Here is a 24989-nt window from a genome sequence, read left to right as displayed (position 1 = left end):
CCTGTCTTTTCTATCTGCCTGCCCTACCTGCCTGCCTACCCGCCTGTCCTGCCTGCCTAGTCTACCTGCTCTGCCTTCCTATCTGCCTGCCCTACCTGCCTGCCTGCCCTACGTGCCCACCTGCCCTGCCTGCCCTACCTGCCTGCCTGCCCTTTTATCTAATGATCGTGAGCCCCATAGGAAAACAATTCGCTTCTGTGGATACAAAACTCATGGCTGAATGCACCCTTAATCTGGGTCATCTTAAGTCTCTATCATCGTGCACAAACCATCTCTTGAGAGGAGAGACCTAAGCTCGAAGCCCACAAGTTGCAACGACTTTTCACAATGTAGAACTGGGCAGGTTCCTGTTTCTCAATAGAGAGGGAGCACACATATACACTGAGCCACTGCATGTACTCTCTCAGAATACTTACAGCCCACCATCATCATCGCTACGGAGAAGATCTTCTCGCCGTCTGTGGTGGGGGCAATGTTGCCGAAGCCGATGGTGGTGAGACTGGTCATGGTGAAGTAGAGAGAGGAGATGTATAGCGTGTCCTTGCTGGGGCCGCCCTCCCATTGGCCAGACCCACTGGTGTTGTACCGATAGGGAGTCCCGATGCTGGCGGCCAGCTGGTAGAGCCAGCTGTCTGTCTTGATGGTGTTGGTGGCCTCGTCGATGACCTCGTAGTCCCCGATGCTGTACCAGATGCAGGCCAGCCAGTGGGCCACCAAGCCGAACACGCACACCAACAGGACCAGGACGGCCGCCCCGTACTCCAGGTAGTGGTCCAACTTCCGGGCCACGCGACCCAGACGCAGCAGCCGGATCACCTTCAGGGAGCTGAACAGGCTACTGAGACCCTGGAGATTGAGGGAGGAGTGAGGGGGGGAGGGTAGACATATGGGAAGGGAAGGAGAGGGGGAGAGAGGGAAACAGAGGAAAGTTAGGGGAGCTCAAATACAACCTTTTCTCTCGATTGAGATTCTGGGGGCGAAGGAAGTTAAAAGTGGGGACAGAAGTTAGCAGCAAGGTCACACATTTCTCAGGAAAGACTGTCATTTCTACATTTGAATGATTTATAGATGTTTCATAGTCATGTCATGTCAGGTTTAATTTTGAAGCGTATCTTACGAGGAGAATCTTGGTATTGGTCTCAGTATTGTGTATCTTTGTTCATGTTCAGCCTTTCTGTGTGCAGTTACAATTGAGTCCCATGGAGTGCTGAGATTTACTAAGCCCCAAACCTCAAACCCCAAAAGCATGCAGCGGAAAAATCTACAGAAGTAAACTACAATTATCATAAAATGCAAAAAGATCTATTAGTTACATCAACAAAATACAGCCTCCAAATCAACAATAAGGAATTTCGTTTTCATTTTGTTGAGTGCATCCCGAAGGCACAGGAGGAGTGTTGTTCTCATCTCAGCAATCTAAGAATGTGGTCTAATTAAATAAGGCACTGAGTTTGTGGTGTATTGTGCAACGTGGGGACAGAAAATAACTAGAGCTATTGCTTACACGGAAACCATACATAGCATGAGAGTGTAAACCCACTGGGGCTATTGCTCTGACAGCTAGCTTAGCATAGTCATGCCTAAAACCAACTATGGCGCACCGAGAGAATTTAGACTCACATCTGCATAACCGTCATTGCTGTGTTCTCAGCACCTTGGTTTAAAGCACGCTAAAGTTTTACCTTGAGCTATGAAAAGGATGTCATTCTCACCTTTTGAAATATTTATTCCTGGGTGTAGTGGGAAGAGGGAGGGTTACGTTTGTTAATCCAGGGTGAAAAACTCAAAGATCACTGTAACCTTATGATTTGCTGTCTTTAAAGGTGCCCTGATGAATATGAGGTTAAAAAGTACTGAAGTGTCCCTTAAATAAAAATATATTTAAAAATAAAACAAAAACTTACACCAAGTGAATGTGGCCCAATTACCACTTGGAATTAGACTGGATCTGGTTTCCATGTCCAAGGCAGATGGTTACCATAAGTGGCCAGACCTGGGCCGGCACCTGGATGCAGCCCAGTTACCTTTTGGACTCACAGTTCAGCAGTGGAACAGATCTGGTTTCCATGCCAAAGCCAGAAATTACCATAAGCAGGCCAGACCTGGGCCAACACCTGGATGTGTCCCACTTACTACTCAGAAGTATGGTCCAGAAATTGACAAGATCTGGTGTGACTGCTAGATCCGGCCCATCTTTGCCCTTATTATGACCAAGATCTGGCATATGTATCTATCTGGTATATTCATAGAAATCATGTGGTAACAATGAGTGCTTCCTTGTACCCACTTCCAAGAATTCCACAATGAATTGTAACCACTGTGACGCTAAATGGTGCTCAGTGTTTCTTGTTTCAATGAATCCCAAATAATCTACTGTAAATGTAAATCTACTGTAAATGGTAATAATGTATGTAATTGTTATGATATTGTACATTACTAAAATAGGGAAATATCAGGTGATAACCAGACTGCAAGATAGAGCATTACCCAAATCTGCTTACCGGAAGAACTGAGTCCTCTGCTCGTGTGGCATTCCTCTGCAAACTTGATGATTCTCGTAAATGCCCTACCCCGTCCAAGATGGCCTCCTTCACAGAGACATACAGACAAGGGGGCAGACAGTACAAACTTGATGATAGGCAAAACACCCTTTTCCAATGCAATGTCAAAGGCACTCCAGTCACGTGTCTCCATAATGTACCATTGTTGACATAGTCTCTGATGAAAATAGCTCTTTCATTGGGGGGGGAGGGGATGATACGTTGATGTCAGTATGCTCTCATATTCTAACCAAACCTCTTGCGTCATTATAACGCCACAAGTATCGATGGGCAATATATGGAGGCTTGAGGAAATGCCTCTGTTCAGGGGAAAACACGGCCATGAATTAATCGAACAAGTTAAGACGTTAGTAGTTCACATCTACACAAGTGCACGGGAACTAATAAAGAATAGAAGCAACAGAGCACATCCTGGCTCATACATCTATAATTCACACTTAATCTGCTCTAAAGTGAATTCTCTTATGCAACACTAAGCAGCCTAAATAATGCAGTATCTTGGAGGCCACCCTGGTCAGGAGTCATTGAGCTGCTTCTGTATTCCCCACAGTTTAGGGATGGATGGCAAGGCCGATTTAACACTCCATGTTAGCAGCAGTTTTGAGTGAGATGGTGTGTTTTGACAACATAACTGTTCCTTTTTTAGTTTTTTTTTTTTTTTAGTTTTTTTTTTTACATCTGTTCACAAAAGAGTGCAATGCTGCCCAACATAACCAGAATATTCTAAAACCATCGGCCATTCAACCAATAGGAGTTTGCAGAATCTTTTTTGTCTAACTGATCCATTGTACTGGAGAGCTGGAAATAGCTTAATGAATATACAGTAAACATGTTCAGGAGATATTCAGGAGACATTGTTTGCGTTAGTTGTAGTTATCCTGCTAGAGAGGTCAAGGTTGGTGCATTTCTAGGGCATATACGACTGGTTGCAGGATAACAGTTGTCAAAAATATTGCCAAGTTGGTCTCAGTCTACAAAACATAGCAGAAGATCAAGCTATATCCTTCTCATCTAAATCCACAGCAACTGCAGTACTCATTAGGAGAGTTTTATGTTCTAAATGCTAGTGTTTTAAAATGTGGAAACTGGGTTAACAACTGTTTAGAAATGATAATCTGCATATTTATCATCATGTAGAGTTAAAAAGCTTCATCATAACTGCGAGGGCAGTCACTTTACTGTAATTGGCCAGGAAATATCCACAGCTTTTTTGTTGTTGTGACACAACAGTGTAATATTGTCAAAATGCAGTATTTTCAGTGCACAGAAAATACATTTACAAATGCAGAGTGCACTCTGGACAAATGTACTTTGACTAGCAAATACATAGTCAACATTTCACATAATTAACAGAGAGCCCTGTATTTGAGAAGAAATTACAACTTCATGGCATGGTACAATTATGCACATCTTTTGATGCATGTTTGTGAAAACGTTTTTTTTTTTATACACACACATCATGATATATACTGTATGTTGCCAAATCCTATATGATTAATACACATATTTTGATTTGTTTTTGCAAATGTATTTATATACATTCGTAAATAACAATGAATGAGGACAAATGAAAAAGTATTTTGTCAACAAATTGAATTGTTTGTGAATGTTATACATTTATTTACATATTTTAGGCACTCATCTATCCACATATTTTCATCTTCCAGTATATGCCAGAGTCAGCCGAATGTTGATACCACCATGTGGTGCCTGATCGTGAGAGTAATTGAGCAGTAATGCAAACAACAACAAGTGGTGTTCTCACAGATGTTTTTCTCTTGACTGCTCTGAGTTTCCCGAACGCTTCATAGCAATAAGTACTTCTTGAAGTCACTTACGATTCTTCGTCAGTTCAGGCGGGTTTCTCAAAACCCTTCGTGGCTCACGTACTACTTCAATTCTTTTGTGAATTCACAAGTGCTGCAGACCAGTCGCGAAGCAGCCAAAGAGTGTTGTTAGGTGAAACTTGCTCTCCTGTGTCACTTTACACATGACAATACACCACAAACATATAATTAACAAGTTTAAATCTGGCAGATTCCAAGAAGTAGGTATTGACAAGTAAAAGAAAAACAGTTCTGGCAGTGTGTCCGTGAAAGTGCATATTAATGAACTCATAGCGATATAATGTTTCTCAGTTGATTCCGCGCATTTCAGCAGCAGGCTATATGGACACAGCACACGCACAAAGCAAAGAGTGCAGTTTGTGTCATTCATTTTCCGCTCTGGCACTGTGAGTTCAGATTGATTCATGAAAGCTAAGTGAAATACATTCAATCAAAAATTCGCCATTTGCAATGGCGAGAATAAATTGTCTCATTAGAATAATAATAAATTAGAATAAATGGTCTCATCCCTTGACACTGAGAAAGGCTTGGATGAGGAACAGCGAGGGAGAGTATAGCAGATCAGCCCTTCTGATACACTGTGATCAGTGAAAGTAAGGTGTCATGTTGACACGCTTTTATTCATATATTTCTGTAGGCTATATATATATATATATATAGCTTATATATACACAACTCGTATTAAACAATTGTTCATTTTCACTCTTTTACTGCCAATATCCAACGAGTCATTTGTATTTGCCTACTGTTCGTATTTGATTGTTCTTTTTCCATCATATCATGTGTCATAGTTGGCTACAAATGAATCATTTTCACATAGGTGTCATATCATTGCTGTAGCCTTGGACAGTTCTTGATATGTGTGACATTCATAATCGGTAGGCTACACATTTTGATTTAACTCCTGTTTGTGCTTGCTTGAGCTCGAATCATTTTCCATTAATAAACAAAAGTGTGACCATTTACCTAGGTACTCTTTTAGGGGTACAATTTGAATGCTGAGTACAATCCAGTCCCACTCCTCCCCTAGAATAGCAAAGTTCTTAATTTAACGAATTGAAGATTGACAAAAAATCTATTTGAGTTAATTTATACATTTCAAGTTATTTATAGGCTACCCAGCTTGGAAGTGTGGCCTTTAGGAGTAGCCTAAAACAATGATATCTAGGCTACCAGAGTGCAAGTTGCTATTGGTATATTAAGTACTGAGCTAAAACAGAGAGACTTGGAAATACTTATGTTCTCTATGACAACTGCATCGTAACATGGCAATATGCGTAGTCTAACATTAGACAGATCACAGAGTCATGACAAACATCTCTCGCTGTGATAAGTAAGGCAATCAGGATGATGAGGGTTCAGTAATTTATACAGACAGAACGAAGTCTCTTTTGTCAGTGATGGGCAGTGAATTACTATATAGTGGGGGAAGGTGTGGAGTGGGGGAAGGTGAGCGAATTTGTCAGTAACTGTGGGCAACACAGTCATCTTCTGCTGTCCTATATAGGTTGTCCTCATTAAGCATCACAATAGGCTCTGCCAAATCCATGCCCACTTTATTGGAAACCTATCAGAAACCAACTTTCTACAATGAGTAGAAATAATCATAATTCTGATATAAAGATGGAGCATTGTTTTTATGGGGGGACCGGGCTTTCTCCACTGCAGCCCCCACTCTTTGGAACACTCTCTCAAACCACATCAAAGAATCCAGCATGCCCTCCTCCTTCAAACGATGCCTGAAAACCCATCTTTTAATCATGCTTTTAATCTTTAACTATTTTTGTTTTGTTTTTACTGACAGTGCTTTTGTTTTACTTTTTATTTATCTATCCATTATTGTTCTCTCCATGAAATGTAGTGTATTTAAATACTAAGAAAAGCGGTATGCAAAATAAATGCCTCATTATTATTATTGTTATTATTATTACAATGAGTGGACGAGAGAACGCTGCCCTTGCTGAAAATGTCGACATTCTATTATGACGTTTCTTTTATGATAACAACTACAGACTACTTTTCTATCGAGTCTCTATCCCACGATCCAAAATTCTTACTTGAAACCCCAAATCCTTACTTCTGTTTCAAAACATTTCCCCCGCTTCTCTGCTCTGTGAGAGAATGTGTGATGATGGTATGAGAGTAGATAGGAGTTGGTCCCAATAGGAGTGTTGCAGCCCTTTACAAAGAGACAAAAAATTCTGGCTTTGGAGAATAGCCAATCACAACTTTTTTCGGTATAAGCAATAGAGATGGGTTTTCTCTGGAAGTTTACGGAATGTACTCTAAGAAGGCTCCTATTGTCGTTACCTTTCCCCTGTTATACAGGGCAAATCTGACAATGTTGTGAGTTGCACATTCCATGCTGATTCTTGCATACTGAAACACATCAGGATTTATTAAACAATATGCAGAGCCCCGGATAACACTGAGGCCATTTTATTGAAATCTTAGCTTGGTGTAATTTTAATGCTTTATTGCTTTTCACCCATACTGAGGATTTACCAACCAGTAGCTGTAGCACCAGGAGGGAAATTATGTGTGTTGCCTGGGAAACAAATTAGCTGGCAGAGAGGAAAGATATCCCTGTGCTTCTCATACACTGATGCACCATATTGAGCCTCCCATCAATTCTGTCTTGAAAGAGGGATCATGATTTAGATCAATCTTGCTGAGGACATATAAAGTTAAAAAACAAATACTGATGGATTATGTAATGAATGATTGAGAACAACAAGAACCATCTAGCCTATTATGAAGCAGTTTGGCTTTATTCCAATTAGATTATCCCCTTTCTAGTTGAACCTATAATGTAACATATTAATACAGTTCACATCAAAATGTTAGTATTGTATCTTATGAATCTACAAATACCTCAAGGTCTTCAAGAAATTGCCAGATCCTTACAGAGGCTGCTGTTCTTTGATTAAATCAATAACTCCATTGTGAAAATCACTGGGAGAATTTCACAGGGCAAAAGATGAAAGAACATTATGGTACTATGACCTACATATGGAAGATGACCATGTAAATCATTACCTGATAACCAATTGAAATAACCATCGGCTTTGATGATAAAACTGGTTATTATGGGTCAAAATAGCTAATAGTAATCTAGGTGAACCAAACCTACCTCATCCACGTTTTCAAAAGCATTGATGATGTCGTAGGGCAGGCAGGACAGCAGGTCAATGACGAACCACGTCTTCAAGTAGTTCATTCGAATCAGCTTCGGGTCCGAAATGACCTCTCCACCGGGCCCCACAAAGGTGGTGTGGAAGTTCAGCACGATGTCCACAAGGAAGATGACGTCTACTACGCTGTCCAGCACGAGCCAGGCCAAGTTGTTCTGCTTGGTCTTGAAGGAGACGTTGTAGGGTACCATGATGGCCGTGTAGAAGGTGAGGATGAGGATGACCCAGTCCCAGGTGGTCTTGAAGGCACAGTAGTGGAGAATGATGTGTGGGGGGGTCTTTGGTGCCTCCTGTTTGTACTGTGGGAGGATGTCAGAGCCCAGCTGGAGAGCCTGAGGACCAGACATAAACAAAGACAGGAATACTTTAAATCTGAAACTTAACAGGGTTCTCCAACTTCCGGAGAGCTAATAGGAGTGCAGGCTTTTGTTTCAGCTCAACAAAACTGATTCAAATAATAATAATAATAAGTATTAATCATTACTACTTGACTCAGGTATGTTGGTGCAAGTCTAGAAAAAGCTTTACAAATAGCTTCCCAGGACCAGAGTGAGAGAACCCTTACCTAGAACCTAGAAGCACACAAGATAACTGAGTGAAACAGACTATGCATTTTGTCCATTGGGCCTATCTTTATATTCATGACAGAGACACTACATGTTCTGTGTGCTCTGTGCAAAGGGCTCTTTGGCTGTCCTTGTGGGAGAACGCTTTTAAGAACCCTTTTGGTTTTCCAGGTAGAACTCTTTTGGGTTCCATGTAAAATCCCTTTCCACAGAAGGTTCTAAATGGAACCCAAAGTGGGTTCCATAAAGGGTTCTCCCATAAGGGTTCCACAAAGGGTTCTCCCACAGGGACAGCCAAATAACTAATAATGAAGTGCAAAGGTTCTCTTAACAACTCTTAGACATATTTTGGTTATTATGGCCAACTTTGCTTACTTCTTGGCACGTTTTTGCTCAAGCAAAATGGAGCCCCAGGTGTAGATACTCCAAAACATGATCAGGTAGGTCTATATGCACAGTTTTACAAGTGCATGTGCCTGCTTCTGGGCATTTCTCACCTCAGCCAGTCTGGAGTGCTTGTGGCTGACCTCTGTGGTGTTCATGGGCGTCAGCTGCTGGTGGGGGCTGCGGGTGTTGGTCAGGGCCCGCGCCAGCCGGGCAAACTTGGTCCATCCTGCCAGAGATGAGCAGAAGACCAGTGAAATCACTAATGAACACACACACGCACACACACACACATGCACACACACAAACACAAACACACACACACACACACACACAAACACACACACACACACACACACACTTTTAGAGCCAATGGAATGGTTGAAAAGGTGCTTATGCCATCCATCTTGTACCACTAAATTGAATGAGCATAAAGTTTCACTGAGTTCATTGAGTCCGCTTCTACTCCATTGTCAGTTTATCTGTTTCCTTACTTCCTACATTTTCATCTGGGGTTAGGGTTCTAATTCTAATTCTAGAATTCAAATGGGATGTGCGCACCAGCACTCCAGTTGTGACATTACAGTATGCCCTTGTCAACAAATTACAAGTTAACCAGCTATTTTTTTTTTGTCAGGAGCTTTAAAGTAGATCGTAATGCCCCGGGGGACCTCATACAACGTCTCCTCAGGACTTCAAACTGAATAGCAAGATGATGGTGTGAGGCATAAAATCCCAGCTGGGAGCTTCGTTAGATGCAAGCTCTATCATAAATGTTTTAACATCAAGAGGTTTACTTTCAAGGCACTCTCCCATGGCTCTACGGTACAGATTGCGTCAGCTGTTGAAGTTGGGGGAAAGGGAGAACCACAGAATGCATTGTGACATGAACATGAACGGTGTCTCAAACGAATGCTGGCGGCGTATCTGTTTGCTCGGGTAAATAAAAAAATCTGATGGATAAATTCCCCCTTAAGTTTCAGTCACTCTGGTGAACGTGAGCAGATAGCAACAACAAAAACAACAACCTAGGAGTTCACTTTGGACAAAGACGTGGACGTGTTATCTCCTATCAGGCTCAACAATGCTAAAAGCCACTAAAAAGCCGAGCACTTTTGAAGCACCGAAACATTAATTAATTCAAGGGTTAAACAGGTGAAGTCAACCATGCGGGGCGGATTATAATAGTTTGCTGGCCTGTCTCAGCCCTCTCAGTTGAGAACACAAATAAAATGTGAGCCCAGATGGTAGGACTAAAAACTATCTTATCCAGGCCAACCTCTTGCTAATGCTCACTATTTCATAACATTACGCGATGCTTGGCATCACACAACAGGAAATAAACGTGTTTATTAGTTAAATGACTTAGCGTCATCTTGACAGTTGACGTGTGCTACTGCTCGACAGACTGATGTCCAGTTGTCTGTTAAATGCATGAGCAGTCTTTTTGCGATGGACATAAGCAGTTGCGTCTGTCATTCCCTCAAATATGGAGAGAGTTCATCCTCGCCATCTGCTTGTCATTACAGCCTGTCACACTGCTTGTCACAGGATCCCCGGAGATGTGTCCGTGAGGACCCAGAGGGGTACACACGTCGCTCCACTCAGACACACGTCTGGTACAATGTCTGCCATGTCAAAGCTACAGTACTGCACTGCGAAGTGACACCACACATAGCCAGCGTCCTTGACCTCAGCAACACCCAGTTTTGGTCAGTGCATATTTAATTGGTGACTAAATAGCGGGTCCATTGTAATCCCCTTCGCATGCACGCAGGCACACAGGCACACAGGCACACAGGCACACAGGCACACAGGTACACACACACAGGTACACACAGGTACACACACACAGGTACACACACACAGGTACACACACACAGGTACACACACACAGGTACACACACACAGGTACACACACACAGGTACACACACACAGGTACACACACACAGGTACACACAGGTACACACAGGTACACACAGGTACACACAGGCACACAGGCACACAGGCACACAGGTACACACACACAGGTACACACAGGTACACACAGGTACACACAGGCACACAGGTACACAGGTACACACACACAGGTACACACACACAGGTACACACAGGCACACACACACACAGGTACACACACACAGGTACACACAGGCACACACACACAGGTACACACAGGCACACACACACACACACACACACACACACACACACACACACACACACACACACACAGCACTCCCCATTCCCCACTGATGAAAGTCTGTTGTCACAGTCCATCAGTGTACTCCTGGTCAAATGAGATTGGATTCAAGTTGATCTTCCTCTTCTTATTTTCTTAATCACTGTGTGGTACTTAATCATTGTCAAAGCATCACATCAGACCTAACCTAAGTAGGTAGTGGGGCTATTCTCCTCTGGACAGCAGCTACTGAAACAGTCTGGAGGCAGGTGGGAACAGAACAGTCACCCTGCAAAAGACACTGTTGCCATGGAGACCGTCCAGTTCATCCACTTATGCCCCTAAGAGTCTGAGTGAGAGCTGTTGCAGTATGCACTCAGGAGACGCAGTATGTCAATATAGTATTTTGGCTCAGAGAAGGAAGGGCAAAGGTATGCCATCTAAAAAATGTTGAGACATCCTCACAGACAAGTGTCTTCATAGGCACTATTTACAATAAACAAGAAATAAGACCAGTGACCATGTACAAAAATACTCACAATCTGACAATCTATATTTTAACCTCATAGCAAGTGCTTGATTTCAGATCCAAACTTTTGGAGTATAGAGTGTATGTGTGTGATTTGCTGGCTTTGCCTTCCCCACTATACTCTCCATTTAGAGCATTAGATGAGGATGTTGATATATTGCTTGGTGAGGATGTTGATGCAGTGGTTTGTAACTACTACTGTATGATTTCCCCCTGTTTTTCAGCGGTCCCTGTGGAAGAACCCTTTTGGAACCCTTTTAAGTAGAAACCCTCTGTGAAACCCTAACCCTAACTCTCTGTGAAAAGGATAGTACATGCAACCCAAAAGGGTTCCTTAAAGGGTTCTCCCACAGGGACAACCAAAATAACCATTTTAGGTTCTGTACAATAAGTGAATGTAGCCAATTCAATTTCAGCAATTCCGTTCTAATACCAATTTAGTAACAGAATGACTAGTTTTAATCACTTATTAATTCGTAAACTAAATCAATATCAAGTATTTGGGAGGTCTAGGCCTAGATACTTCTTACTTTTATTCACTTTCATTATCCTCACTCTGATGTTTTTTGGAACATCTTTAAAGACTTTTGACTGATTCTGGAAGACTGGTAGATGTTTTTTTTAGATGCTTTTCCATATGTTTCACCAGAAGTCACAGAACTGCCCTGATTCAGAACATCTTGTTGTGAAGATGACACTCCCATCTTCACTTTCAAAGTCTATCTTGTTTTCATTGTTGTGTTTGAGAGTTACTGTGTGTATGTGTTCAGGGCCCTGCAGTCAAATTCTACCCCCTGATCTCAAACCAGATTTGTTCTTTCTAGCGGAATATATATTTGTGGTTTATTACATTGAGTCTACATCCATGTTAATTAAAAATGACTGTAGTACTTAAACATGAACTAATGTAGTAGTTAACGTTAGCTAATGATGAACAGACACATCGTAGGATCATAAGTTAACTCACCCTTGGTGGTTTCGTCCTCAATGGGCTGCTTGAATACTGTTATATCTTTGAAGGTGCAGAGGAACAGGACCACCTTGTCATTTTCGTTCCTGATGGGGGCTACCTGCATATACAGCCATATTGGTGTCCCTGCCAGAGTGAAAGAAGAGGGGGAACAAAGGAAGGAGAGTAATGCAGCAGGAAATTAAACAGCGGAAGATTGTATGATGCAAATCAGAGACCCTATAAAAACAAAGATATTAATTCCAAAATTACATTAACTATTATCCTTGCATTAAGATGGACTCAATTCAACTTATTGAGTGATTTGTTGATGACATTTTTGCATTTTAGCTAAATTTAAGAGTGTCATAGAAATGGTCTGAATACTTATGTGCATAAGGTATTTCTGTATTTCAATTTGAATAAATTAGATTATTATTTTTTTTTTTCTAAAAACCTGTTTTCACTTTGTCATTCAGTGTGGATCATCCCTTTAAAGAGACACTGATTGCTGGTGACATCTTAAGAGAATACTCACTGTTGTTCTTATAGAGCAGCACTTCAAAGCAATTGGATTCATAGGTATCAAAAGTCTGCCTGACTTTGTCTATTGTCTTCTTGTCTGTCAGTTCTCCATACATGAAACTATGAGAGCAAAAAAAGGAGAAAGGAAGGAAGGAAGGTAAAGAAGGCAGAGTAGGCAGGGGTAGGATGGTAGAAGAAAGGAAGGAAGGTAAAGAAGGCAGAGTAGGCAGGGGTAGGATGGTAGAAGAAAGGAAGGAAGGTAAAGAAGGCAGAGTAGGCAGGGGTAGGATGGTAGAAGAAAGGAAGGAAGGTAAAGAAGGCAGAGTAGGCAGGGGTAGGATGGTAGAAGAAAGGAAGGAAGGTAAAGAAGGCAGAGTAGGCAGGGGTAGTAGGATGGTAGAAGAAAGAGTAAAAGACAGATGAGGGCGATGAAAGGAGAGGGGGTTAGTAGTGCATGCAGACCTGTGTGGCACAGGCATCCGCTCAACAGGCTACATCTGATCTATCATTGCACTCATCATTTTGCTCATGGGAATGTGATGACATTTTCTGTCAAATCCTAGGAACCCAGCTCTTGTGTTGAACAAAAGCAGCGCTCGAGTCAACAAGAGAAAACTGATAAGCTTCCCAACCCAACCGTAGGTGAACCATGGAGGTCTGGTGCACAGTTACAGGTACACAGTGCACATGACTCCCGCACATTGTAGCTATTTTAACTACCTGAGTACCACAAATGGGTATATCTTGGTATTCAAGCATGTATATCTTGGTATTCAAGCATGTATATCTTGGTACTCAAGTACAGCAAATAGAATAACTACAATGAAATGTGGGAGTTGTGTGCACTGTGTAACAGTGGATTATTTATTATTATTATTTGAATAAGGCATTATAAGACCAATACATGACCATTACGAAATGTATGAAGATTCAAGATTCGCCAGGCCTTATAACACTTGTTATAACACAGTGTGATGCATTGTAAAGGTGAAGCATGTAGCTCTGCGCATTGCTACACTCTCTTGCCCCACTGAAAATGTGAAAATGTACACGTTATGTTTTCTAATGGCAGGAAACATGAGCATATCCTTGTAAATAAAACAAAATGTAAAATAGGTACGTAAAGGCCAATGCTCGACCTCGACAGCAGCAGAATGTGAATTTTCATTGCATTATCTCACTAACCGATGGCGTTGAAGACCTCAACTTCTTACAATAAATCTGATCTGACATGCTCAAGGAATTCCATTCCGTAAGAGTAGCATTACTTGTTCCGACACTTGATTTCAAACTATATTGTACATTTGTCAACAAAAACAGCACAGTAATAAGTCCTTTTTGCTTCGGTTACTATTGGCCTTCACTGTAACACACCCATTAACAACTGGCCCTACAGCCCACAGGTCACGCGGCTCAATGGCCCTACAACCCACAGATCAACCAGCCCACCAGAATTCTACCGGTGCTTCAGATGGCCAGTCCACAACTGGCATTGTTCCCTCATGTGGCCTGGCTCATGCGAGATGAAACAGAGGTGATTCATACGGTTGTGTGGGAACCCATTAGACACGTCACATGCTCTTCATCCTGTGAACCTTCTCTGCTGTGGGTGAGAATGAAAGGAGCACATTTTTAGGAGGAGAGGAGTGGAGGAGACGGGCTATTCCGGACTTAACTCAGCATGTCTGCCACTGCTTTGCATTGAGGCGTTCTCATCACTTCTCCGGGGCAGCTGGATGTTTTGTTTACATATCCGCAGCGCCGTCCCAGGGTCACACGAAGCATCTGACTGTATGCTGTCACTCACCACCGCAATTGCCTGCCTATCCAGCCTATCGAATGAGTGCTTACTGGGCTTGGATTTCAACTCTCATTGATACTCATTGATTCTCTCCTACGCCTCCTTTGCTGTCCGGCTGTCAACAAACTTGCTCTTAAACTAAACAGACAGAGACGGGTCGGGGCAGTTCCTCAGAAACATCGTTGCCACCTCAGGTTTTCCATTCCTCTCCCTTTACGTTGGAGACACTCATTTGCTACGTCAGCTGATTTTTAAGCATTAACAGTTCTGACGTAGCTCAGTTCTTACGTAACTTGTACTAACAGTGTAACCTGCGTTTCCCCTACTGTTTGTGGATGCGTCATTATAGAAAGGGCGTTTTACATAGCTACAACAAAATTCAATAAACACACACCATAGCACCCCCCCCACCATGTTTCACATATGAAAATCTTGGGCAGATCCTTTTCTCTTCAAACTCTCCACTTGCAATCACTCAGGTACATGATCATATTCATCTTATATGTCCAAAATACATTGTTCAGACCCCTGCAGACTTTTTAGGTACTTTTTAGCAAACTGTAACCTGACTACCATCCTTTTTGAGGATAACTAGTGGTTTGCACCTTGCAGTGAAGCCTCTGTCGTTCAACTGGTAACGTATTCTGCGGGTGGTAGTCTCTGGCACATTCACGCCTACCTCCTGGAGATTGTTCCTGATCTGTGGGACAGTTGTTTTGGGGGTTTTCTTAATTATAGTGAGCATTCTTTGGTCATCCACTGTAGAAGTCTTCCTTGGCCTATCAGCCTGCGATTGCTGAGCTCACCAGTGCTTTTTTTTCTTTTTAATAATGTTCAAAGGTTTTTTTGGCTATGTTTCTGATATTCTTTCTCTGATTTTTCAGCCTAATAAAGGCTTCCTTGACATTCATTGATTGCTTTGGTCCTCATGTTGAGAGACACCAATAGCAGACTCCAAAGGCAAACACAAAGCCTAGAATCAATACTAAGCATTGACAGCTCTCTTATGGTTGCACAAATGATTTGACGGAACACACCTGACTTACCAGAAATACTTTCTTTCAACTACCCAGCAAATCGATCTATTTATCGAAACATCTTTAAACCCTTTCAACTACCAAAATAACACTTTGCAAGACCACAAAGTTTCTTTTTTTCTAGTTTATAATGATAATACCATTCCAGTTTTTATATTGTATTATCTTCCAAGAAGGACTGCCTTCGTATAACGTAAATACAGATTTTAAACCCATAGCACATGTGTATTACATAGAAAAACCTATCTACAATTAAAAGCTAGAGATGATTTCTTTTGGCAAACATGGCCAACAGAGGGGTGTGATTTTCAGGCAGAGTAGGTGTGTAAAATCTATAACACCTATTTGGCCAGATGCGCACATGCCATTTCAAAATGGGAATACTATTTTTGGACAGTGCCAGCCAGAAGTGCATAGAAGTCATGGTGCACAAAGAAACCCCCCTAGGAATGACCCTCTCTTACCTGCATGTGCTGCTCCTCTGCATGACCTCGGCCCGGTGGTACCCAGACAGCTGACAGAACCCGTCATTACTGTACACTACTGGCCACTCCACTATCTGGGCATTTCCCAACAGGAAACTAGTTTCTGAAACAAACACATGTAAACAGGGGTCAAGAACAAAAAGGGGGGTTTTGCACAGCATGTGGACCCTTTTAATTTATATAAATAAATATTGTTTTGTTTCTCCTTGTGAATGCATCCTAGGTTATCATTGTCCTGCAAGGTAAGTGTAAAAGTAGTTCATGTTCATTTGGAGTATGGTAAAATAGTCTCCCATTATTGGTCCTGAGGGCACCAAAATGGTACACAATGTTATTGTGTGGGAGAGACGATCTTCCTCGCCCTAGATTTTACAGAGCCATCTGCCTGACAGCCACCCTACTTTCCCTACGTTTCCACTTGCAGTGGCGTTTCAGGGTAACATTTGTGTAAGATACAATATCTAATGGTCTTTTAGTGACACTTTGTTTATTCACAATTTATCAACTTTTTCTTTTGTCTCTCCCCAAATGAGCCCTGAGTCAGCAAATCACTCAGTTGCTTCACAAAAGACCAAAAATAGACAGCTAAAAAGGGCATCTGTGACATTTGCAGTGAAATTAGGGCATTTATTTATGACATTACAGTATACATAGCTACAGTGTTGAGTTGCTGGTAATTTTATTGCACTTTGCATGGAAAAGTCTGCTTTGCCTGTTAATTAAAACACCAATATGACCACACTAAGAATGCTCTCATAGCCAGCAACAACCAACAGAACACACAGAGCTATGGAGGCGTGTTCACCTGCAAAGTTGAATGGTGGAGAGGAAAAAGCACAGTCGATCGGACAACATCATCTCAGTCACTCTACAAAATTGGTCTATAACCAAGTGGCCAAAAATAATCCCTTAATGGAAAAGAATCTCTCTCATATCCATAATTGTATTTGCAATAATGAATTCAAGTGATACAGCAAAGAAAGTGGCTGGAAATGTGTTTATTTGGTTTTACTACAAAGAATAGTGGTAGCTGCATCATGTCATGGGTATGTTTGTCACTGGCAGGGACTGGGGAGTTTGTCAGGATCAAAAAAAAAAAATGAAATTTGCATGAACTATTATCCTTGCATTAAGATGGACTCAATTCAACTTATTGAGTGATTTGTTGATGACATTTTTGCATTTTAGCTAATTTTTAGCAAAGAGTCTGAATACTTGTGTACATGAGGTATTTCTGTACTTCAGTTTTAATAAATTTACTGAAATGTCTAAAAACCTGTTTTTGCTTTATCATTCTGGGGTATTGTGTGTGGATTTATGGCAGATTCTTTTAATTAAATCCATTTTAAATTGAGTCTATAACAAAACAAAATGTGGAAAAAGTGAAGGGGACTGAATACTTTTTGAAGGCACTGTAGGCATAGAGAGCCAAAGACTGAAAGAGAGAAGCGGAAAGATGGAGAGGGAAGCACTTGACACAGCCATTAAATGAAGCAGCAGCATCCATCTCTGGTTGAATGACCCTCTCTCTCTCTCTCTCTCTCTCTCTCTCTCTCTCTCTCTCTCTCTCTCATCTTTTCCCTCAATCAAACTGGGCGAAGAGTCCAGGGCTCATAATAGGAGCTGATCGACTGTGGCCTCGGGGGTCAGGGGTGTGTGACTTTGTAGAAGGGCCATGCTCCCAAGGGTGGACGCCACTCACTTCCTGCCCTGAGATCCGACTGTTCAGATGCATTAATCACGTTGCCCACTGTCACTGGTGATAAATCCACCCAGTTCACCAAGGAAGAGCAAACGCACTGGTACAGTCTGAGTAGTTCAAAAGCCTTAAGCTGTTTGCTTTTTAATATGTGTTGCTCAACATATTGTCGAAGTGTTGCTCACCATTTCATAGACAATCTATGACGGCGTCAGCGACATAAGAAGGTTAGGGAGGTGCACAAGCATAAATGAACCGTTAGACAACTCCACACTACAGCCTGGCTGATGACACAATCATCAAAAAGAACACAATCACCAACGATGGTATACAGTACAGTACTCTGTGGCTCTACACTCCAAAAGTTGAGATTTGAAATAAAACAATTACTGTGAGGTTGAAGTACAGATTAACAGCTTTTATTTGATGGTACTTGTGTAGATATTGGTTTCACCATTCAGAAATTACACTTTTTATGCATAGTCCCCCTATTCCAGGGTACCCAAAAGTGATGGGACAATTGGCTTGACAGATTTGTCAAGTGTGTAAACATGAGTGCTTATTCAGACATGCTTTGTCACATCATTTGTGCAGTCATAAGAGACCTCTCAATGTCTAGTATTGATTGCCTTTGGAATCTGCGGTTGGTGTCTGTCAACATGAGGACCAAAGAGATGTCAATGGAAGTCAGGGAAGCCATTGTATTGTGGACTGATGAGACAAAGATTAACATGTACCAGAGTGATGGCAATATTAAAGTGTGTAGAAAAAAAGGATCTACCCAATATCCACAGTATACCACCCCATCTGTGAGGGGGTGTTAGGGCATGTATAGCTGCTACTAGAACTGGCTAACTTGTCTTGATTCGTGAATTGATGAGTGTAACTGCTGACAGCAGCAGCAGGATGAATTCTGAAGTGTACAGAAACATCTTGTCAGCCCAAGTATAAGCAAATACCTCATACAGCAGGACAATCACCCAAAACATATTGCCATAGCAACTTTTCAGGGCCAAAAAGTGGAAAGTTGTTGACTGGCTAAGTCAATCTCCAGATTTAAATTCTATTCAAGTCCTCTAAGGAAAAAAAACAACTGAAGGTGGCTGCAGTACAGTCCTGGCAGAGCATCACCAGAGAATATAACATCAAGCAGTTACTGCATGCAAAGGATTGTCGACCAAATACTAAACATGAGTGCTTATTTTGGGCATCTGATAAATCTGTCCCATAATTTTGAGGTACCCTGAAACAGGGGGACTATGCATAAAAAGTATTGCTAAGAATCTCTACATTAACTTCACAGTAATTGTTTTGATTTCAAATGTAGAGCCAAAAGAAGAAAACATGCTTCACTGTCCCATTATGTACGCAGGGCACTGTTTGTCAGCCTATTTCTATGACTTGCAGTCCTGGAAAAAAACATGTTGATGCAAATATTGTCACAGGCTGTGACAAATGTGACAAAGACACTCACTCAGCATAGGTGTGAGCTGATGCTATGCTGGCTTATGATGTGGTTGATGAATAGGAGGCATATTGCTGCAGTTGAAAGATACAGCACCACGCTTTCCCCTTCTGTGTGGGAGGAAGACCTGCAGCTGCTGGGCCGTTCTCCAGTTCTCTGTCAAATCTGGTGATCGGGTTTTACAGGAACTGAAGAGGACCCAGTGTTAATCAAAGGCATGGAGTAGTACTAGTAGAAGTGGAAGTGGAATTAGTAAAGGAGGTGCAGTTTGAGCCAAACCCACCCTTCAACATTTCTCAGGGTGAATCAGAATGTTACAGCACACCGCCAGTCATGCTCCACGAAAACACTGGGTTCATGTTCAAATGTTTTTACACTTTTTAGTACATTTTGGGGCTAAAATGTGTGTATATGACGACCACCAAAGCCACGTAGGTCGTTTTCAACCGGAAAAGTTTTCTCTTCAGTTCCTCTTTTTTTATCTGGTATAAAAAGCCTACAATAACAGAGGGATTATCTGGGCAGTTCACCACTAAAGTCAAAATGTACTTTTTTTAAAATATGTTTTTAGGGCATTTCTGCTTTATTGGGATAGAGATAGCAGAGATTGACAGGAAGGATGAGAGAGAGAGAGAGAGGAGGGATGACATGCAGGATATGTTGATGGCCGGAATCGAACCGGAGACGTTGCGATGATATGGTATGATATGGTATGATGATATGGTATGCACCTTAGTGTGCTACGCCCCTGAACGCCGCAGTCAAAATGTACTTTGTTGCAGTGTAGAACTGGCAGCCAGCTTAGATTGTCTATCTGCACACTGATATTATGTCTTAACAACCATTCCTGGACCTGAATCCAAAAGAGAGCCACCCGGACAGTACCAAAATAGATGATTTATTGATTCTGTTGCCTCATGGCAGAATCTGCACAAGGCTGACTGTTCAATGCCCCATATATTAAGCATTCTTGCTGGTAAGCTGGGTAGCAGCCTGGCCTTCAGTGTTTGGAAACCTTTTCAGTTCAATTATCAGTTTTAAGATAAACGGCGTACATATGCTCTGTGTGAGCTAGGGCTGTTGATTTGAAGTCCAACTATTGTTATTCCTCATATTTATTATTATTATTATTATTATTATTATTATTATTATTATTATTATTATTATTATTCCAATTCAGATTTTTCAATATGCTACTCCACCTACAACTTTTAAGCTATTAACACCAATCAAACTTTAAAACGTGCAGAGTTTCTAACTTGAGTTTTATAGTTTTCAAACTCATTATACTATTGAAAGTATTCCACTTTTTGTAACTCAAAAACTCCTATCTTTTAAGATAGTGGAATGTTGATCTAAAAAAATCATCAACTGAAAAAATCATTCTGAAAGCCCCATTGTGACCTCAACTGTTACCTCAACTATGGAACTTTCACAACTCTTGAATAAAAACAACAGGATACCAACTCTATCACTCTCAAGCATTCAACTACCCTTGGCTCATCCTATCTATCTATCTATCTATCTATCTATCTATCTATCTATCTATCTATCTATCTATCTATCTATCATTCTATCTATCTATCTATCTATCTATCTATCTATCTATCTATCTATCTATCTAACATTCTATCTTTCCAACCTCATATCTATCTAATCTTTCAACTACCTGGCCATCCTCCTTTCACCAGTCTCTTATTGGCTAGAATGATTGCATGAAAGGGGTAATAAAAGAGATTATTCAAAACATTTAGTCACTACTGATATAAATAACAACACGTGTGCCAATTTGCTTCAACGGTATGTTTTAATTACCTAATTTGACTATAAAGTGGGTGCACACTTGCCGCGGATAGATATAAGCTCATTCATAATTAATATTCAAACGGCACTATAATATTCATAAAATACGAGGCAAAGATGCCAGAGCAGACAGTTTGGTTGCCATGCCTCGGCGGTCTAAACAACAAATAAAAGAGTCAGCTCCACACGGAAAGGCCTTAAGAGGAAGTGACAACCGGCTTCCTCCCAGAGCACAACGCCGTAGTATTGGACATGCTTTTCTACTTATTTTCCCTTCGTCTGCCCCACGCCGTCTTCCCTCTCTCTCATATCTCTGTTTTTGTCATTTGTCTTTATTCTTCAAAATCAGTTGAATTAACACAGTACTGTGTATGTCTTCCAGATTCTTATTTCTGTACCTTATACTGTATGTCCTTTCTCCACATTTCTCCACTCATCCACATCTCGCTGTTTCTTTGTGTTCTACTGTACTTGTCCCCCGTGTCGTCCATTACATTCTCCAACATCATCAACGGCCCCTTTTCGGTATTGTCATGTTGTGGTCAGTGCTATTGTATTGCCTACAGCTATTGCTTGTGCTGTTGCTTGTGCTGTTCCTTGTGCTGTTGCGTAAGACTGAAGAACCTGGACCTGTGCTCCTCTGGAGGAGGGGAAAGATGGCCAGTCATGCAAAAATACAGCTCTACACTCGACCCCACACGAAACAAAACTAACAATCCAAAACCAAATCAGTCGACGCCCCAAGGCGCCTCTGGGTGGCTGTGGAGGGTGAAATAAACAGCTGTCAGAGTGCACAGAAAGGGCATTCATTACCACACTGTGGACGCTTTTATTTGTCCAAAGAGGGAGAGAGAGCCTGTTGCCCCTCAATTTATTTAGACTTAATGGGGATGGTTCAGCCTATATAGAGTTAGGCCACTAATAGCCCACTACTGAAAGCATCCCCGCCAATCCGGTAGCAGCTCCCTCTCCAATAGGCTGGATTTCGATATACCCAAGAATAGCATCGTCTGAGTTGCATGCCAAGATCGCCTAGACACAATGCAGTGATTGCTCCCTTTTACATAAACATGTGACAGAAACCGAGAGCGCACTCAAATTGCTTGGGAAGTTCAAGGGAAAAGCTTAAATCAAATTAATTTCACTTTGTCTCTGCACTTCATCTGTATCCTTATGAGTGGCATTCATTGAACATCACAAGTGCAAAGGTAGCAAACGTTGGCCATGGTAGACATCCAGGTATATAATGTTAAATGTTTGTCCCAAAACTAAGAATTCATAATTTAATGAGGATCAAATATATGATCCAAATAATTTACATTGGACACAAAATGCTAGTTGATACATATGCAACTAAGCTTCCAGAATTCATACATGTTGGTTTCAATATAATGGAAATTTGCTTATTTTATAGATTGTGGTACTAAGTAGTAGGAGAAAAATCACAATCAGCTGCAGCTTCTACAGCAATCTGTGAAACTGATCACAGAAAAAGGGAGTAGAAGGTGCATTAACATGCCATGACCCACCCCCACAGTTTCCCAACCAAACATCATACTCTGCCACCCAGGGGCAAAGAGGAGATGGACTATATGTGTGTGTGTGTGTGTGTGTGTGTGTATGTGTGTGTGTGTGTGTGTGTGTGTGTGTGTGTGCGTGTGCGTGTGCGCATGTGCGTGTGCGTGTGTTTGGTAGTGGACTGAGGTTTGTGTCACATCAATAGTGTGTGAGAGCAGAACCCTGCCAGGGAAGCCAATTCAATCCCATTCTGGAGTTTTGAACTATGAAACCAACCAATCCACACACACAGCAGTGTCCAGAGGGGTGCTGAGACGTAATGTGGATTTGTTAACTCAACGTGTGTATCTGTCCCTACACAAATAAACGATCAATAACATTTTATCACCATATGTGTAACCAGTGTTGCATTGCTTTGAATGTAACGGAAGTGAGTCATTCTTACTGCAAAGCACAGCACTAAACCTGCCAAAGAGACTTATACTGCACTACCTGTATATATTGTTCACACTGCACTTTTCTGCTTTTTTGCACTTAGACGCTAACTGCATTTCGTTGTCTCTGTACTTGTACTCTGCACAATGACAATAAAGTTGAATCTAATATAATCTAATCTAATCCCACTCTAAACTGCAAAGCTACATTTTTCAAATTTCAATAAACCAACCACTCCTTCACATGTCACTCTGCTGATTCTGTTATATTTTTGGCATCAAATATTTCTGGGTTGCAACATCACAATGGTGAGTATCACAAAGTATTACAAGTCACTGTGGGTTATCAAGCATTTAGGGTAATAAATTATGTGTCATTTGAAATATCACAAATCAAAATGCCACTCAAGGAGCATGTGCAATTACTATCACTGTTACTTTATCTGTTACAGTTTTTAACACCAAAATCCTGGTAGGAACAGTCAAAACAAAACACCTGCCATATAATGCAGTAAACACTTTTCTACGCACTATACTGTCTATTCGCATACCCACAATAATGCACGAAATACAACCATTCATAATATACGACCAGTTCAGAGGTTTGTGTACCTGGCCCATTGTAGTTCCTGTCCACCGATCATCCGTTTTGTGTTATTGCACATTATTTATCGTCATTTAACTCTGGCAATACTTTTTTCAACCACTAGTCTGACTGTGGGGCCAGCGGATCATTGTTTTGCCTCAATGGAAAGCAATATGTTGAGCAGGTGCATTGACATGTTCCCCTCTTGACTGAGAGGGGCCAACCCCACCCAGCCCCACCAACAGGAGCAGTGAACTAGCCAGCAAGTCGCAAAAACTGTCAGTTATGGACACATTTTATAGCTTCTATTCTATAGGAAAATCTGTCAAAGCAACACTACATACTATGATCCCAACTTTTTAACAAATAAATTGATTTGCCTACCCCTAACCCTGACCCTAACATTACCTGTAGCCTCCAGTTCACAGATGTTAGCACATGTCTGAAACACTTTTAGCACAAGCAATCATTTCACAGTAACTGACTGTTGTGTTTTGGACAATGCTTCCATGTAGTGAAGTACTTTTTCAAAGTAGCTTTAGTTTGACAAACTATATTTCTCTTAAGGGTAGCTTTAATGTAGTTGAACTTCTTCCTTGTAAAGTAATTGCTAATTTAGTTAAATACATTTTCAGAGTAGCTTCCCCAATACTGTAGAATACACGTCTGATGCTGCCACAATGGTCGAGCACTAAATAGTGTACATAACTTAATCGGTAGCCTATAATTAGGCAAACAACAACCAGGCGAAACAACCTCAGTGCTTTCCACGCCAATTTCAGATGATAATACTGTTTACATTCGGGAGCACAATTATTTTTATTTTTTTTATAAATAAACATATGTGAAAACATATCCGCACACAGCAAATAGCGATTTAATTATGGATTTCAGTCATTAAACAACATTAATTGTCATAACCATAATCGCTTAGCATATGAGTATACAAATATTGACTGAATAATCAAAGGAGAATTTAACAATAAAAATGTTGAGCCAAATGTAGGCCTATCCTTAGCAGTAATTTACAGCACCATGGCTCTCGCTGTTACGCATCAATAGAAAGCGCAAAAGCATCACATAAGTTTTTGGCTCTATAATCTTGCCAGTGTCACTTGGAGTTTTTTCAGACAATAATAAACTACCTCCATTATTCACAGAACGGTATCTTATGACAAACCTAGTTTCTTCTCTTACTATAACGCCGCAGGGTCGCAAGTTGGATATTGCATGAATTAAAGAAACTCATCAAACCAATGGCCATCGGCATTTTCACAACAACACTGGAATGTGCATGTGTAATTGTGTTCAGGGATAATATGCCGGTCGCTATACTTGTAGACAACTTACCACTCGAGCGCCGGACAATGTTTTCCAAAAAAGTGTTCTGTGGTGCCACCAAGCCTCTCTTTCCCCCGTGCAT

General features: G+C 41.3%; 1 protein-coding gene across 1 annotated transcript in view; it reads right to left on the bottom strand.

Annotated features, from left to right (window-relative positions):
- LOC310817753 (voltage-gated delayed rectifier potassium channel KCNH5-like) overlaps positions 1 to 24989 on the bottom strand; it is a gene marked incomplete at both ends in the record, with an annotated part of 40300 nt that extends 15311 nt beyond the window's left edge. Inside the window, 7 exons of the mRNA XM_083688453.1 lie at positions 417 to 846; positions 7542 to 7934; positions 8666 to 8781; positions 12232 to 12360; positions 12752 to 12858; positions 16041 to 16164; positions 24917 to 24989. Coding sequence (XP_083544579.1) covers positions 417 to 846; positions 7542 to 7934; positions 8666 to 8781; positions 12232 to 12360; positions 12752 to 12858; positions 16041 to 16164; positions 24917 to 24989 — 1372 coding nt within the window. The remainder of the gene's footprint in view (positions 1 to 416; positions 847 to 7541; positions 7935 to 8665; positions 8782 to 12231; positions 12361 to 12751; positions 12859 to 16040; positions 16165 to 24916) is intronic.

The sequence above is a fragment of the Argentina silus genome, assembly GCF_951799395.1.
Source record: "Argentina silus genome assembly, chromosome: 17".
In the NCBI taxonomy this organism is placed as follows: domain Eukaryota; kingdom Metazoa; phylum Chordata; class Actinopteri; order Argentiniformes; family Argentinidae; genus Argentina; species Argentina silus.
This window is presented reverse-complemented; position numbering and strand designations above follow the sequence as displayed.